At 37.9% G+C, this 18316-nt stretch overlaps 2 protein-coding genes across 2 annotated transcripts in view; one reads left to right on the forward strand and one right to left on the reverse strand.

Moving 5' to 3' along the window:
- LOC106085680 (protein split ends) overlaps nt 1-331 on the reverse strand; it is a 121866-nt gene extending 121535 nt beyond the window's left edge. The window contains exons 1-2 of the mRNA XM_059364532.1: nt 189-331; nt 23-111 (exon numbers count right to left, since the gene is read on the reverse strand). Of these exons, the coding sequence (XP_059220515.1) occupies nt 23-111; nt 189-248 (149 nt within the window). The 5' untranslated portion in view covers nt 249-331. The remainder of the gene's footprint in view (nt 1-22; nt 112-188) is intronic.
- The window catches only part of LOC106093852 (adult cuticle protein 1), a 405361-nt gene that overhangs the window by 371244 nt on the left and 15801 nt on the right, over nt 1-18316 (forward strand). The gene's annotated exons all lie outside the window — the stretch shown is intronic.

The raw sequence follows: 18316 nt of genomic DNA on the forward strand, positions 1-18316 counted from the left end.
GAAAGCAAGCCATTGTACTCACGCAACAACTACATCTTGCTCGTCCCACCATTTTCGTGTGGATGGTTCCAAAATCAAACGCACGTTTTGCCAGTTATTGTTCTTTCGTATCTAAACAAAGCATTTATACCAAAAAATGTCGATTAGCAGGTTATCCTTTTGCTTCCAACTCACCTACTGCTGCTTACTTTGTAACGCTTAGAGGCATTGAAACTTGGAGCTTTTTCGGAAAATACTATACGGGCCATATTTAGCCAATGGACAACGGAAATATGTATTACAATGTGCTATGAACTCTTTTAGACAACTAAGGATTGACAAATTTAAAAGAATTTAATATGACAATCCAATGACATTTGTAACCACATACACGGAGAAAAAAATTTATTCCCTATGGTATCGGTGGTATTGATGGTGAAGCAACACCGTGAACAAGGCATATTTAATAAGGTGGCCGCCTCGGCGAATTGCTACAACTAATCATCTTTTTGGGAACTTGATATGTCAAAATTGCAAACAGGGCTAAGAAAATTCGATTCGCCCTGATATTTAAAATTTTCGACAAATTTGCCTCGACCAATCAGAGCCAGAAGAAAGAAGATTATTAATTCCAATTAGCTCCAGAGCCTTTTCCCACAAAACTGGCTGGAACTTTGAGGTCCGTTCTGTGTGGTGTTCATTGCTGTCACGAGGAGCTTAGCTGCGAGCTACCGGGCACGTCCACAGGTTGTGGATAGTGGAAAGCTCCATACGGAGTAACTGCAATGATAGTCGCCGACAATCAGCGGCATCCAACGAAGAGTCTCAGTGAGATGCCGGGCAGCACCGACTCTTGAACAAATACTGAGTGCCTAAGATGTTCGATATGACAAGGCGGGTTATTGGCGCCTCTAAATAACCGGTGGCCACCCTGTTCCCGCGGCGATCGGTCCTTTGGACCGGAATGTGCTTACTCAACCACAGGAGCCCGACGAGGATCGCCACCTCCACATGAAAATGTGGGTACAACAACATCAACAATCAACAAAACCACCAAGAAAGAAGATTTAAATAATTGTCATACCAAATGAATGCTAATAAATGGGAAGATTGTGATTAGAGTTCACCCACCACAAGGAGGGGTTGTGGTCTTGGATATCTGTCGGATTTTCAGGTCATTTGAAAGAGACTGTTAAAGTTTGTTCGCTACGAGGACGATGTTATTATCATGGTGTGTGGCCGTAGTGCCACAAATTCTCAAATTCTCTCAGCTGGGTTGATGCGGCTACCTGATAAATACGCCATGGTTTTAATTTTAATACCCCGTCAAGGCATATTTATCAGGTGGCCGCATCAACCCGGCTAAGAGAATTTGATATGTCAATTTATTTTTGAATTCGCTGTACAAAAATATATACTTCAAAATTAATATTTTATAAATTGTGTTTGCTGCTGTTATGGTTTTAAAACTTAGGGTATATAATGGCACGCGTCTAACAAACTCATTCACTATCAGCTTCCCTTACGGAGCTTAGGTTCGTTTTGTCGCCCCCGAAAGATTCAAAAAGCGCAGAAGAACAGTGATAAAATTTACGTCAGTACAAAGCCAGACATAAGAATGAAGAAGATTAGGAGCCAACATGCATGACAAAACACCCAGGCGGTCTGAAGAAGTTCCCTCCAATATGCCATATAAAGCTCTTTTGGTCAAGAATGACCAAAGGACTATTGCACGAAAATAATTTAGGTGTTTGTGTAGCCATAATCCTGCACCTAATGTCGCACTTTTATCGGATTAAGCCTGCCATGTGTCCAGCGCAAGGTCAAAGTCCTGACATTGCAATGGCTTTTCAGAACTATCAGTAGTGAGAGGGGCAGCTACTCACATCTAGGCTAGGTCCATTAAACATACCAAGTTACCCAGAATTGGTGAATAATATTATTTATCTTTCGCGGGCCTACATTAAGCCCATTGGCCAATTTTAGCACCATACTATATGCACTGACCGTTCAATCACACACTATGATGACAACGTCATCTTCGTAGCCAACAAACTTTAACCGCCCTTTTCAAATGACCTGAAAAACCTACAGATATCCAAGAGCCAATAAGGGGTACACAACCTGTGGTTGTGGTGATTGAGCTCTTACCACAATCATCTTATTTGAGCCATACGTTAATTATCTCGCCTATCAACATCAGCATTCAATGTTATCAACATCAGCAAAAAATATTTAAACCTGCCATCTTGGTGACTTTGTGGGTAAAACCTCTGCAGCTAATTGGATTTTTAAACATTTTTATACCCTCCACCATAGGATCGGGGTATACTAATTTCGTCATTCTGTTTGTAACTCCTCGAAATACTCGTCTAAGACCCCATAATGTATATATATTCTTGATCGTCATAACATTTTAAGTCGATCTAGCCATTTCCGTCCGTCTGTTGAAAGCACGCTAACTTTCGAAGGAGTAAAGTCCAATAGAGTGCGCAATTCCTATCCGATTTGGCTGAAACTTTGCATGAGGTGTTTTATTATGATTTTCAACAACTGTGATGATTATGGTTTAAATCGGTCCATAACCTGATATAGCTGTCATATAAACGGATCTGCGGTCTTGACTTATTGAGCCACTAGAGGACGCAATTCTTATACAATTTGTCAGAAATTTTGCATGAGGTGTTTTATTATGATTTTTAATAACTGTGCCAATTATGGTTTAAGTCGTTCCATAACCAGATATAGCTGTCATATAGACCGATCTGGGGTCTTGACTTCTTGAGCCTCTTGAGGGCGCAATTTCTATCTGATTTGGCTGAAATTTAGCGTTACGTATTTCATTTTGATTTCCAAACACTGTGCCGAGTATAGTTTAAATCGGTCGATAACCTGATATAACTGCTATATAAACCGATCTTGAATAGTGACTTCTTGACCCACTAGAGGGCGCAATTCCTATCCGATTTAACTGAAACTTTGCATGAGGTGTTTTATTATTATTTTCAACAACTGTGCCAATTATGGTTTAAGTCGGTCTATAATCTGATATAGCTATCATATAAACGGATCCGGGGTCTAGACTTCTTAAGCTTCAAAAGGGTGTGATTTTTATCCCATTTGGCTGAAATTGTGTACAACGGCTTTTCCCATGACCTCCAACATACGTGTCAAATATGGTCTGAATCTGTCTTTAGCCTCATACAGCTCCCATATAAAATGATCGGCCGGCCGAACTTAGCACGCTTTTACTTGTTATGTGTTTTATATGTGTTGTCTAGCTTGACACTCAAAAATTAATAAACTTCTTTCTTCTTGCTCTGATTGGTAGAAGCAAATTTGGCGAACATTTTAAATGTTAAGGCGAATCGAATTTTATTCACCCTGGTTACAAATTTTGACTTATCAAGTTCTCAAAAAGATGCTTCGTCATTTGACGGAGGTGCTGGGATGAGTATACCGTACCAAATTTCAAAATCGTGAGATCTGTTTATTATGTATCAGGTTATAGACCGATTTAAACCGCACTAAGCACAGTTGTTGGAAGTAGTAACAAAACTCTACATGCTTCATTTCAGCCAATCGGATAAAAATTGCGGCTTGTACGAGCTCAAAAAGTCAAATCGGGAGATCGGTTTATATGGCAGCTATATCAGGTTATAGACTGATTCAAATCGTACTTGGCGCAGTTGTTGGAAGTTTTAACAGAACACTACATGCCAAATTTCAGCCAAATAGGATAAAAATTGCGTATTGTAAGAATTTAAGAAGTCAAATCGGGAGATCGGTTTATATGGCAGCTATATCAGGTTATAGATTGATTTGGACCGTATTTAGCACAGTTGTTGAAAGTTGTAATAGAACACCGCATGGAAAATTTCAGCCAAATCGGACAAAAATTGCGGACTCAATGGCACGGACTCAATGGCAATGAAAGTCGAAGAAGAAGACATTTTTCAAAATTTTTATGAGCTTTCAATGGCTCTATGGGATGTGTGTATGAGAGCTATGTCTTGTTTAAGGTAGGTCTCATTTGAAGTTTGTATCAGACTCACATTTTGCTGCACAGGGATACCACAGGAACAGTTCCTACCATTAAAACGCAACCATTAAAACGCCCAGGCCCACTCTGCCCTCCAACTTTGATCCATCTGTGTAGCATGATCTCCTAGATCGCAATATCAGAGTTCTGTCAATTCAAGACTATGCCGCTCGCACACGACCTCAAATATACGATCTGAAACCTCTTCCATTCCTTCATATATCCCATTGTCGCTCAGAATATACCGCGATAGTATAATTTTTTACACTGGAAAAAAAATGCCATGGTGATTTTTCTACCTACCACCGTAGGATAGAGGGTATAATCATTTAGTCATTCCGTTTGGAACACATCGAAATATCAATTTCTGACCCTACAAAGTATATATATTTCGGATCATCGTAAAATTCTAAGACGATTTAATGATGTCCGTGTATCTGTCCGTCCGTCTGTTGCAATCACTCTGCAGCCTTCAAAAATTGCGATATTGAGCTGAAATTTGGTACATATACATCTTTTTAATACACGCTGGTTAAGTATATATCTTCACTCCAAATGCGGCAATTTTGCTTATTTACGTAGCCATTCAACCAGAAATGAGCCTCATCGCTGAACAAAATTTGTCAAAATTTGAACACATTTCGAACCGAACACTGATTTTGGTAATAAAATTCAATGATTTGCAAGCGTTGCTCGTTAGTAAGTCTATTCATGATGAAATGTCAAAGCATACTGAGCATCTTTCTCTTTGACACCATGTCTGAAATCCCACGTGATCTGTCAAATACTAATGCATGAAAATCCTAACCTCAAAAAAATCACCCTTTACTTAAACGAGCAAAATCGGACCATATTTGAATATAGTTGCTATATAGACCGATTTTCCGAGAAAGCGTCTTATGCCCATAAAAACTTTATTTTTCATTTGCTCATTTTGCTGAAATTTGAAACATATGGCTCAGATCGGAATATATTTAGATATAGCTACCATATAGACCGATCTCCTGATAAAGGGTCTGAAGACCATAAAAGCTTTATTATACCCTCCGCCATAGAATTGGGGGTATAATAATTTCGTCATTCTGATTGTAACTACTCGAAATATTCGTCTGAGACCCCATAAAGCTCTAGCCATGTCCGTCCGTCTGTCCGTCCGTCTGTCCGTTCGTCCGTCCGTCTGTCTGTCGAAAGCACGCTAACTTCCGAAGGAGTAAAGCTAGCCGCTTGAAATTTTGCACAAATACTTCTTATTAGTTTAGGTCGGTTGGTATTGTAAATGGGCCACATCGGTCCATGCTTTGATATAGCTGCCATATAAACCGATCTTGGGTCTTGATTTCTTGAGCGTCTAGAGTGCGCAATTCTTATCCGATTGGAATGAAAATTTGCACGACCTGTTTTGTTATAATATCCAACATCTACGCCAAGTATGGTCAATAACCTGATTTAGCTGCCATATAAACCGATCTTGGGTCTTGACTTCTTGAGCCTCTAGAGTCCGCAATTCTTATCCGATTGGGATGAAATTTTGCACGACGTGGTTTCTTATGATATCCAACAACTGTGATAAGTATGGTTCAAATCGGTCCATAACCTCATATAGCTGTCATATAAACCGATCTTGGGTCTTGACTTCTTGAGCCTCCAGAGGGCGCAATTCTTATCCAATTTGAATGAATTTTGGCACGTAGTATTTTGTTATGATATCCAACAACCGTGCCAAGTATGGTTCAAATCGGTTCATAACCTGATATAGCTGTCATATAAACAGATCTGTGGACTTGACTTCTTGAGCTTCTAGAGGGCGCAATTCCTATCCGATTTGGCTGAAATTTTGCAAGACGTTTTTTATTGTTACTTTCAACAACTATGTCAAATAAAGTACAAGTCGGTTCATAACCTGATACAGCTGCCATATAAACCGATCTGGGATCTTGACTTCTTGAGCCTCTAGAGGTCGCAATTATTATCCGATTTGCCTGAAATTTTGTACGACGGATTCTCTCATGACCATTAACTTACGTGTTTATTATGGTCTAAATCGATACAGCTCCCATATAAATCGATCTCTCTATTTTACTTCTTGAGCCCACAAATGGCGCAATTCTTATTCGAATTGGCCAGACATTGCATCGATATAGCAATGTCTGGCTTTATCGTGAAAATGCAAAATTTTTTGTCATCAAAAATGGTTTTATGGTTTTTCAAAGCATCCTCCAGCACGATTTATACACTTTTTCATGCGCTCAAACCAATTGTCGAAGCACTTTTATCGATTGAGACACTTCCAAAACAAGGTTATAAAAAGCTTCAACAACATTTTTTGACGACGAAATTCATTGACCACGTATTTTTATCTTAATGTGCCGAAATAAAAATAGGTCATTGAGTACCAAGTCAAAGCTTTGTGGCGAATGACTCATTAACTCGATGGTTTTTGATGTCATAAAGGGGCTGGTTTGGGCCAATATGTGATACCTGGCATTGTCATGGAGAACTATGATTCGTCTACTTTAGATCGTTTTCCGAATTTCTCCTAAGACTTCGAGCAACAGAATTGTTCACTTCAGAATTAACCTACTAAGTTGCTCAGAGTGGTCGTATTTTTTAACATTTCTTGGCTCTAATTGTACCAATCCGGTACGCCTTTGTACGTACCGGATTGGCCCGATGGAGTCTTTCATCGACAAGGGTTGCCATCTCAGTGTACAACACACTGCTACTACAACCACAAAAACATTATAAGTTAAGGCACGGCATCCACCCCCGGGTAACACGGCCGTTCAGTTTTTCACAGTGCTTTAGGATGCTTCATCGCCATAGAAAGATGTAAGTTCCAATTTACCCTTGTCGTGATAATCCGTGCCAAATACATTATAAGTTGCAATCTGGCAATTTGTACTAAAGGAGATAAACCGACCTTTTGTACCAAGAATATGCAGGTGGTACTACAGCAACCGCCATGGTGGACCGTAGAGAAGGTTGGTCTAAGGAAGGACTGCAGAAAACTCTTCATAAGTGCGAAAGCCACAAGAACACCACACGATTGGGACACATATATCTGTTCTTGAGACCTATTACGGCGGGGTATATCCCGAAGTTACAGAATGTATGGACAAAGTCTAGTGAGGAAGCACTAGAACCGCTCGTTGATATATATTTCCCGATTGAAAAGGTTGTCACTCGTATGTATTCGTATTGGGTTATCAGGGAAATTGTGTCTGAGCCGAAAATCCTTTGGGCGATAAGAAGTTTCGACTTCTTTATGTCCCCAGGCCCTGATGATGTATTACCGGTTGAATTGCAAGCTGTGTCTGATAGACTGGTTCTTTGGCTTAGGGAGATATACTCTGCTTGTATCAGATTGTCATATATACCTGTGGGATGGAGGGACACAAAGGTCATTTTCATTCCGAAATCAGGAAAACCTTATCACACGAAGGCGAAAGATTTTCATCCTATTAGTCTGTCATCCTTTATGCTGAAGACTCTTGAGAGGTTGATAGAAACATATCTTAGGGCAAATATCCCTGGAGATCGCCTGTCGCGGCAGCAGCATGCACATAGTAAAGCCAAATACACTGAAACAGCCCTTCACGACCTAGTCGGCTACATAGAGGGTTCTCTCGCTGTCAAGGAATATACAATGGTAGCATTTCTTGACATTGGAGGTGCTTTAAATAATGTAAAACCGACGCACAGTGGGCCAAATGGCAAAAAAATTGGAAATAAGTCTACAACTTTTTATCTGTTGATTTTAGCCATACAAAATGTTCTAGACATTTGTAGAGGAGGACATAGGCTTTCAGAAAAGTGCTGTTGTTGGTCCATATCTTTAATACAGGGTGAGCTACAGGGTGTGAAAGTTGACCACTTTTGACTTCTCCAAGCTTCTGGGGGCCATAACTTTTGATCTACTCAACCGATTTACATGATTTAGGACTCTAGAGAAAGAGCTTGACAAGATCTAAAAAACTTATGCATAAAGTACCATGCCATCGTGTACTGTTAAGGAGTTATGAATTGTTTAATTTTAAAATATGAAAATTTGGCCTTGGTTTTTTTCAGTGTTTTTTAAATAACTCCGTCAATTTTAAAGCTATAAACTTCATACTTCACACAAATTATGCCAGCATATGTGTGCATAAAATACAAAAGGAATCACGTGAATATCTTTGGCGGTTTAAAAATGGCATCGTTTTCAATATGAAAAATATTTTTTTTGTCAAAAAATTGCAAAATTTTTCAAAAAAGATACTCCCATTTCCTTTAAGTTTTCGCAAACTTTGGCCGTCAAAGCATTATCATTTCTTTCCATTTTCACAAAGTCGAGGTATTAAGAAAAGTTTTAAGTGCTAATTTGGCTAATTTCGATATCAAACAACACCGTTATCTTAAGACCAAAATGGCCAATTTTTTTACTAAACTTCAAAAGTTTCTCACTGGAAAAAAAGTTCCACGGGGATTTTTTCGCTTTTTTTGAACTTAAATGAAAGCTTAAAATGTTCCCAACATTTTAAGGTATGTCTCGCCATATCCTAGCCATAAATGAGATCGTAGCGATCAAAATACTGAAAAAAGTCAATTTTCAAGTAGTGCTATATTCATTGCTAAAAAACAAGTATTACGTCACATTTTATTGCAAAGATGTTAAATAAACTTTTATTTGGTAACACTTCTTCTACAAAACACAAAAAGAATCATGGAAATATCTCTATTCTATTCCATTTTATGGAACCGGCAATAAAAAAGTCAATTTTTCAAAAAAGTCGAATTTCCCAAATTTTGTTTTTGTTGTCCTAATTGCACATGACACACTATAGCCATATTTACGCAACATACCTTATCGTAAAGGAAATTTTCATACCTTTCCAACGATGTATAAAACATTTCTCAACTCGGATTCTATCTACTCTAAAATTCATTTACACTTCATTAAACTCTATATAAAAATGTCTATTTGTGAAATGGAACCTTATATGGGGCCTACACTAAAACATTGATAGATTTGCCCAGGGTTTACAATACAAATGTGTTAGAATAAAAAAAGGTCTCCTGCCAAAGTTTAAAAAAATTGGAATAAAAATATGTGTTTTAGAGCGAAAACACTTCGCATCGGCGTGCGTTTATATGTATATTAGCTACTCCCAAAATAAAAAAGCATTTTAGTTTTGTATTATTTGATTTTATTCTCTACCAAATAATCTAAGGTATCAAAATTTAAAAGCTCTTTAATTTGAATGGCATCGGGATCGTCCTTATCTATATCGTCACATATTTTTGGTAGCCATTTAGTTCTGATGCTGTATAGTACCGGATCAGACGATAACAATAAATATTGAAGTAAATCATAATTTTGGTTAAATTTGGTGCTCTTTCGGGTATTGAAAAGCCGGAACTGTTTAACATCTCTATTACGGGATTCCTGAGCTTCTTCTGTAAGTTCTCCTAACGGAAGTATGTTGTATTCCACAATTTCCTTGCCATGATGTAAGACTTTATGTACTGTCGGTGTTAAAGCTTTCCACGAATATAAATCAGATAAAATGTTTTTTGTGTCATTACTATAAGCTTCAAATTTGGTTGAATTTATCATCTTTTTGCTATTGATTACAGCCAAAATCACTTTGAATCGTCTTAGCAAGTGTTCATCAAGACCGGTTATTTTAGATGTCGATACGGGGTCCTCAAAAAACCGCCTTGCCGAGTTGCCATCATTTGTGCTTCCGTATCCGTAAAGAGGTTTATCTATTATAAGTCCCTTTTGTTTAAACTCCAACTGGATTCGATTCTTCTCTTCCTGCCTCATTTTGTGAAGATCTTGGTTGTTTCTAGCAGAGACATCGCGGTTTCCAGGGCTAGTCCGATATTTAAGGTCATACGATAAATGCAAACAATACTCCATGAATCGAATTCTACAGTGCAGGGGCGAAATACCGAAATTGAGCGCATTTTCGTTTACTAAATTTTCATCAGACTTGTCCTCGAATTGCCCATTCTTCTTGCCACAAATATTGCATCTCCAATTGGACATAACGCCAGTTAATGCGTTTGCCACCTTTCCATCGATCATAGTGAGTTGTAGTTGAAACGAAACTTTTATATTTCTTCCCAATTGGTTTATAACAATCATGGGTAATGCAGCAATTTCTTCCTTTATTTCGTTCACCAAAGATCGTGTTGTGTTCCGGTCTTCCTTTGTATACTCAAACCGAATTGGGCGACATAAATATTTTGACCCAGGTGTTCTATTTATCCATATATCTTGAAATGCATTTTCTTTCGATGATGAAGATTGGTCCTTGTACAATCTCATTCTCAATGGTACTAATGATGCCATGAAAATTGATGCGAAGTTGGCATCTATTTCTGTTTGTTGCTTATATTCGGAAAATCCAGATGATCCATCACAACCCCATTTGCTGATCAAAACCACTTCGGAATTATTACATGTGTTCAACTGTTCTTCAGTAAAATTAGAAATAATTCTAACAGCTGTATTTTCAACAAGATCAGCAAGTTTCACTCTTGCTTTTAATTCGTCCACGTATATATTTGATGGCACCATTTTCGTCCTGGTGTTGTACAATTTATGTTTTGAGGGTAAACAACCCCATCCTTTTTCACGAAGAGCCTTCCTCATTGTTGAGTATTTGTTTCTTGAGAGGCCTAGGTTCAAAATCAGGGCCAGTGCATCTTCCTCCGTGAATTCTGTAGTCGATTTTGGAGTTGGAATACTTTCTACCATTCTCTTTACCCTTTTCGGAGATGCTAATGGTAAAACATCGACAATTCGTCCAACATTTTTTGGTTGTGTTTTTAACAATGCTGTTTTGAACGTATCTTTTATTAAATTTGGCGGATGTGCCGCCAATAGTTCCTCTTGTTTTTTCTTTTTGGTTTTCTCCGTAACTTCGTCGTATGCTTTGCTAGGCCGGCCGGGAATCAGCGGTTTAATTTCAATAAGTAGATCCGATTTCAGCCACTTCTCATACATTTTGAAAAACTTGATTTTTGCGAATGAACATTCTGGCAACCTTCTCTCAAATGATTTGTAGAATTTTTCAAGTTTGTCTAAAGCGTCTTTATTTAGCCTTATTCCATATATGTGGTCCAAAGTGTAAACAAGTTCCTTAAATGACTCCGTGTATGATTTGGAATCATTTTTGATGTCCCATACAATTTTCGAAAGAGTGGAATACTTCAGTATGACTTCCATAACTTATAAATGTCCTTTACGCCTCTACAAAATATAATGAAGAAAATTTGGATTTTGTTCAAATATTTATGCAATATATTCACAATTAATGACCCATTTCAGGTATCAGACGCAATCGTAAAAAGGGGTCCAAAGTGCCTCTTTTTACTTACTCTTCTATAATTATTTACCTGGACTCGAATTTGGTTAAAAAAAATGACAATGAATTTTTTATGGGTAGGTTTTTTCACATTCATTGATACGGTGGATTTCCTGGGAATTCGACATAGCGAAACAGGTAACATTTGTCTGCATCAAATCTTAACACAAATATATATATATATGCAGGTATATTTCTAGGTTACTTTTTATTCAAAAATCATCAGCTTACATTAAAAATAGATGTAGGTACTATACAAACGCACGCCGATGCGAAGTGTTTTCGCTCTAAAACACATATTTTTATTCCAATTTTTTTAAACTTTGGCAGGAGACCTTTTTTTATTCTAACACATTTGTATTGTAAACCCTGGGCAAATCTATCAATGTTTTAGTGTAGGCCCCATATAAGGTTCCATTTCACAAATAGACATTTTTATATAGAGTTTAATGAAGTGTAAATGAATTTTAGAGTAGATAGAATCCGAGTTGAGAAATGTTTTATACATCGTTGGAAAGGTATGAAAATTTCCTTTACGATAAGGTATGTTGCGTAAATATGGCTATAGTGTGTCATGTGCAATTAGGACAACAAAAACAAAATTTGGGAAATTCGACTTTTTTGAAAAATTGACTTTTTTATTGCCGGTTCCATAAAATGGAATAGAATAGAGATATTTCCATGATTCTTTTTGTGTTTTGTAGAAGAAGTGTTACCAAATAAAAGTTTATTTAACATCTTTGCAATAAAATGTGACGTAATACTTGTTTTTTAGCAATGAATATAGCACTACTTGAAAATTGACTTTTTTCAGTATTTTGATCGCTACGATCTCATTTATGGCTAGGATATGGCGAGACATACCTTAAAATGTTGGGAACATTTTAAGCTTTCATTTAAGTTCAAAAAAAGCGAAAAAATCCCCGTGGAACTTTTTTTCCAGTGAGAAACTTTTGAAGTTTAGTAAAAAAATTGGCCATTTTGGTCTTAAGATAACGGTGTTGTTTGATATCGAAATTAGCCAAATTAGCACTTAAAACTTTTCTTAATACCTCGACTTTGTGAAAATGGAAAGAAATGATAATGCTTTGATGGCCAAAGTTTGCGAAAACTTAAAGGAAATGGGAGTATCTTTTTTAAAAAATTTTGCAATTTTTTGACAAAAAAAATATTTTTCATATTGAAAACGATGCCATTTTTAAACCGCCAAAGATATTCACGTGATTCCTTTTGTATTTTATGCACACATATGCTGGCATAATTTGTGTGAAGTATGAAGTTTATAGCTTTAAAATTGACGGAGTTATTTAAAAAACACTGAAAAAAACCAAGGCCAAATTTTCATATTTTAAAATTAAACAATTCATAACTCCTTAACAGTACACGATGGCATGGTACTTTATGCATAAGTTTTTTAGATCTTGTCAAGCTCTTTCTCTAGAGTCCTAAATCATGTAAATCGGTTGAGTAGATCAAAAGTTATGGCCCCCAGAAGCTTGGAGAAGTCAAAAGTGGTCAACTTTGACACCCTGTAGCTCACCCTGTATTAAAGATATGGACCAACAACAGCACTTTTCTGAAAGCCTATGTCCTCCTCTACAAATGTCTAGAACATTTTGTATGGCTAAAATCAACAGATAAAAAGTTGTAGACTTATTTCCAATTTTTTTGCCATTTGGCCCACTGTGCGACGTCAATCAAGAAGGAGTTGGAGTTTCTACGCATCAACTCTATCGTCAGAAAGTTTATTAAAAACTTACTTACTAAAAGATGCATTGCGGCAGGCTTTGGATCTGTGGATCTAAAAAGATGGGTCAGCAGAGTAAAACCTCAAGGAGGTGCACTGTCTACTCTACTTTGAAATATAGCCACCAACAAAATATTATTGTATTTGGAGGAAAAAGGTATAGACTTCTACGCCTTTTTCGCGTATGCCGATGACGTGGCAATTGCGTGTAGGGGAAAATTTCCCAGCACTCTAAAAGATATACTTCAGGGAGCTCTACGTGCAACAGCGAAGTGGGTTACCGAAAGTGGTCTAGGTATAAGTCCGTGCAAGACAGAAATAGATCTTTTTAGCAGGAGATACAAGTTGCCTTGGGAGAAGAGAATGTTCCATTTACAGAAAGCGCAAAATACTTGGGTGTTTTGCTGGACAGAAAATTTAACTTCAAATCCAATATTTCGGAAAGGGCAAGAAAGGCAACTCTTGCCCTATACACCTACAAGAGAGACATTGCAAAAAGTTGGGGATTTAAACCGCATGTCATGCACTGGCTGTAAACTGCAGTTGTCAGACCTATAATGCTATATGGTTTTGTGGTCTGGTGGAAGGCGCTTCAAAAGTCCACCTACAGCTTCATACTCAAACGGATCTAAAGGATGGCTTGCTAGTGCATCACAGCCGCACTGAGAACGACACCATCTGATGCAGTGAAATTAATACTACATCTAATGCCTCTGGACATTGTGGCTAGGCAAATTGCAGCGAGCGCTGCCGTAAGGTTAAGGGAGCTTTCTCTTTGGTTATGTGGAGGCTACGGACACTGTATTGATATAATGCACCTTACCTGAGCCGCTTTTGATAGAAAGTACTGTACCACTAGCCCTATTAGAACCGATTGGAACTACGATATCCCTGGCAACAGATGTTACATAGATTTATATAAGGTTGGTTCCAAACTAGACGACCAGGTGGGCTTTGGTTCGTGTCCTTAAGATCTAGAACTGGTCATATCGAAAAGGTTAACCCACCACTGCAGTGTGTATCAAGCGGAGATCCTTACAATTTAGAAAGTGGTGGAATGGCTAAGATATAATGTCATTACGAAGATTGGCAAAAATATCTTTTCAGACAACCAGGCAGCCAAAAGCCTCCTGTGACTGACACAGATCTCTCAACAAGATGGTTGAACAGTTCACCTCTTCTGTGTGTCGGTCCACAGAAATATCCCAGGGAATTGTAAACGGACGAGCTTGCGAGACTAGGAACTACAATACCTAACACAAGGTAGCTCCTAGATACTGGAATCTGTGGGTATGCCTCTTGCGACATGTAAGCTAAGTTTTCAGGACCAGGCCCGAAGAACAACGAACGATAGATGGTCACAAAGGTGGAGCTGTGAACATTCCCAAACTATGTGGCCTAATCTAGACTTTAGGAGTCCTTTGCTGTCATTGGCTAGAACGGACGTCTCCGTTATTGTGTCAGTCATGACAGGTCACTTTCTATTTGAAAAACTTGCTGACAGACTGAAGGTGGCCAGCAACGACTCATGCAGAAGCTGTGAGGACATCGAAAATGAAGAGACTATAGAACACCTTCTGTGTGTATGTCCCACACAAGCAATCTGAATGAGTTCCACTTTAGGTCGTGAACATTCGCAAGTTTTTGGGCTTTTTAAAGCGATCTGGATGGTTCAACGGCAGGTACTAGAATGCGTCTTCCTTCTCCTGTTCCTGTTGTATCACAGTGGACTAAAACGTCTAATTGAGTCTGATGGCAGACTGCCACTTAAACCTTACCTAACCTAACCATAATTTGAGGAGGCCCAGGCCTAGACCAAATTTTGTCTTTAAAGAATATTTCATTGAAATTTTGATTCAATATTTTTGTGTTTAGGGAACATTTCATTAAAATTTTGTGTTTAGCGAACATTTCGTTGGAATTTTGCCGGCCTATCCATTATCTTTTGATATCCATTATCCTTTGATTGCCTACTTTGGTCGTGCTAAAATTCATACCATTCTTGATCGAAATAAAATATGGTAAATATTGAATCACAACTTAACATTCGATTATTGATTACCATTCTTTCAGACCATCATTAAACAAATATTTCACAGTATTTGTCTTTGTCCTCATACAATAATTGTATTATTGCCTGTGGATACAATATTAATAGCTCTATTGAAGGTGTCAAGAGTGACACTTATATGTAAATCTAATCTCTTTTTAAATATGTAAAGTATCATGGCCATAATTAATAGGCTTTTAAACTGGTTGACAATTTGCGATGAAATATTAAATGGCTATTAAAACGCCATTTAAAGTTGCCAGAAGCAAATACATGGAAAAAACAGAGTGAAAGTGCTATTCTGCATATGCATGGAGTATACTAAAAATATTTGCCATTAAGATGACTATATTGATCAGCGCAGTTGACAACCTAAGAGTTATGGACTACTTTTGTCAATGAAGTGTTTCCCACAAGCTGATCATAAAAAATGTCTGCTGAATAAGTCTCCGTTGCTGACCCACTACTTGAATATGCTTTTATTGCCATTTATGTAATAAGTACCTTAATAGCTACATATATAGGAAAAAAGTTACAGTGGGCCAAAGCGGCATCAATTATTCAGGTCATATAAATAATTTAAATTTAAATTAAGTTTGATATGGCAAATAAACTCCGCAACAAATAATGAAGGGCATAAAAACATAACCCCCTGATAACAATCGGCTTTGAAAATCAATAAATTCTGAAATATTGTCCCCAGGTAATCATGTATCTATAACAGTGATGAGCGTACTTAAACTTGTCCACATAATTTCCAAGCCCACATGTTTATGTTTTGTGTTTGTACAAAATAATGTGCAATAGTGTGGGTGTGTATTTGGCCACGGCTATACTGCTCCCATACAAATTAAACTCGAGACCTTTTCGTTCAAAATCGGCAGCTCCATTTTGATTGGAGACTCATAGTTTGTGAGACAAAATTTCTTTTAAGTTCTTATACCCTCCACCTAGGATGGGGGTATACTAATTTCGTCATTCTGTTTGTAACTGCTCGAAATATTCGTCTGAGACCCCATAAATTATATATATTCTTGATCTTCGTGACATTTTATGTCGATCTAGCCATGTCCGTACGTCTGTCCGTCCGTCCTTCCGCTTGTCTGTCGAAAGCACGCTAACATTCGAAGGAGTAAAGCTATCCACTTGAAATTTTGCACAAATACTTCTTATTAGTGTAGGTCGGTTGGGATTGTAAATGGGCCATATCGGCCCATGTTTTGATATAGCTGCCATATAACCGATCTTGGGTCTTAACTTTTTGAGCCTATAGGGGGCGCAATTCTTATCCGATTGGAAAGAAATTCTGCCCGACGTATTTTGTTATAATAGCCAACATCTGTATTAAGTTAGGTTAAAATCAGTCCATAACCTGATATAGCTGCCATATAAACCGATCTTGGGTCTTGACTTCTTGAGCCACTAAAGGGCGCAATTCTTATCCGATTTGAATGAAATTTTGCACGAAGTGTCTCGTTATAATATCCAACAACTGTGCTTAGTATGGTTTTAATTGGCCCATAACCTGATATAGCTGTCATATAAACCGATCTGGAGTTTTGACTTCTTGAGCCTCTAGAAGGCGCAATTCCTGTCCGATTTGCCTGAAATTTTGCGTGACGTGTTCCGCTATGACTTCCAATAACTGTACAAAGTATGGTTTATGTCGGTCTATAATCTGATATAGCTGCCATATAAACCGATCTGGGATTTTGACTTCTTGAGCCCCTAGAGAACGCAATTCTTATCCGATTTGGCTGAAATTTTGCATGAGGTGTTTTGTTATGATTCCCAACAACTGTGTTGAGTATGGTTCAACTCGGTCCATAACCTGATATAGCTGTCATATAAACCGATCTTGGGTCTTGACTTCTTGAGCCTATAGAGGGCGCAATTCTTATCCGATTTTAATGAAATTTTGCACAAGTATCTCGAATAATATCCAACAACTGTGCCAAGTATGGTTCCAATCGGTTCATAACCTGATAAAGCTGTCATATAAATCTATCTGGGGACTTGACTTCTTTAGCTTCTAGAGGGCGCAATTCCTATTCGATGGAATTGCTAAATAAGGTGCTAAATAAGATTCAAATCGGTTCATAACCTGATATAGCTGCCATTCAAACCGATCTGAGATCTTGACTTCTTGAGCCTCTAGAGGTCGCAATTCTTATTCGATAGAAATGAAATTATGCACGACGTGTTTTGCTGTTACTTCCAACAACAGTGCTAAATTGGGTTTAAATAGGTCAATAACCTGATATAGCTGCCATATAAACCGATCTGGGGTCTTGAATTCTTGAGCCTCCAGAGGGCGCAATTCTTCTCCGATTGGAATAAAATTTTGCACGACGTGTTTTGCTATGACTTCCAACAACTATGCTAAATTAGGTTCAAATCGGTTTATAATCGATATAGCTGTCATATATATCGATCTGGGGACTTGACTTCTTGGGCTTCTAGAGGGCGCAATTCATGACGTGTTTCGTTATGACTTCCAACAACTGTCCCAAATATGGTTCAAACCGTCTATAACCTGATATAGCTGCCATATAAACCGATCAATTATTCTTCCATGACCTCCAACATGTAAAATGTGGTCTGAATTGGTCTTTGGCCTGATACATAAAGGTCCCAAAAGGCCTAATTCTTTTTCGATTTGGCTGAGATTTTACACATATTCTTCTACTGTGGTCTCCAACATTCAATTCAATTAGCAAAGCAATTCTTTTCTTTTATCCTTTGTTTATCGGAAAAGAAATACAGGGAAAGAACTCGACAAATGCGATCCATGGTGGAGGGTATATAAGATTCGGCCCGGCCGAACTTAGCACGCTTTTATTTGTTATACCCACCACCGAAGGATGGGAGTATATTCATTTTATCATTCCGTTTGCAACGCATTGAAATATCCATTTCCGATCCTATAAAGAGTATATATTCTTGATCAGCGAAAAAATCTAAGACGATCTAGCCATGTCCGTCCGTCAGTCCGTCTGTCAGTTGAAATCACGCTACAGTCTTCAAAAATAGAGATATTGAGCTGAAACTCTGCTCAAATTCTTCTTTTGTCCATAAGCAGGTTAAGTTCGAGGATGGACTATATCGGACTATATCTTTATATAGGCCCCATATAGACC

The sequence above is a fragment of the Stomoxys calcitrans genome, chromosome 3 (assembly GCF_963082655.1).
Source record: "Stomoxys calcitrans chromosome 3, idStoCalc2.1, whole genome shotgun sequence".
NCBI classification, from domain to species: Eukaryota; Metazoa; Arthropoda; class Insecta; order Diptera; family Muscidae; genus Stomoxys; species Stomoxys calcitrans.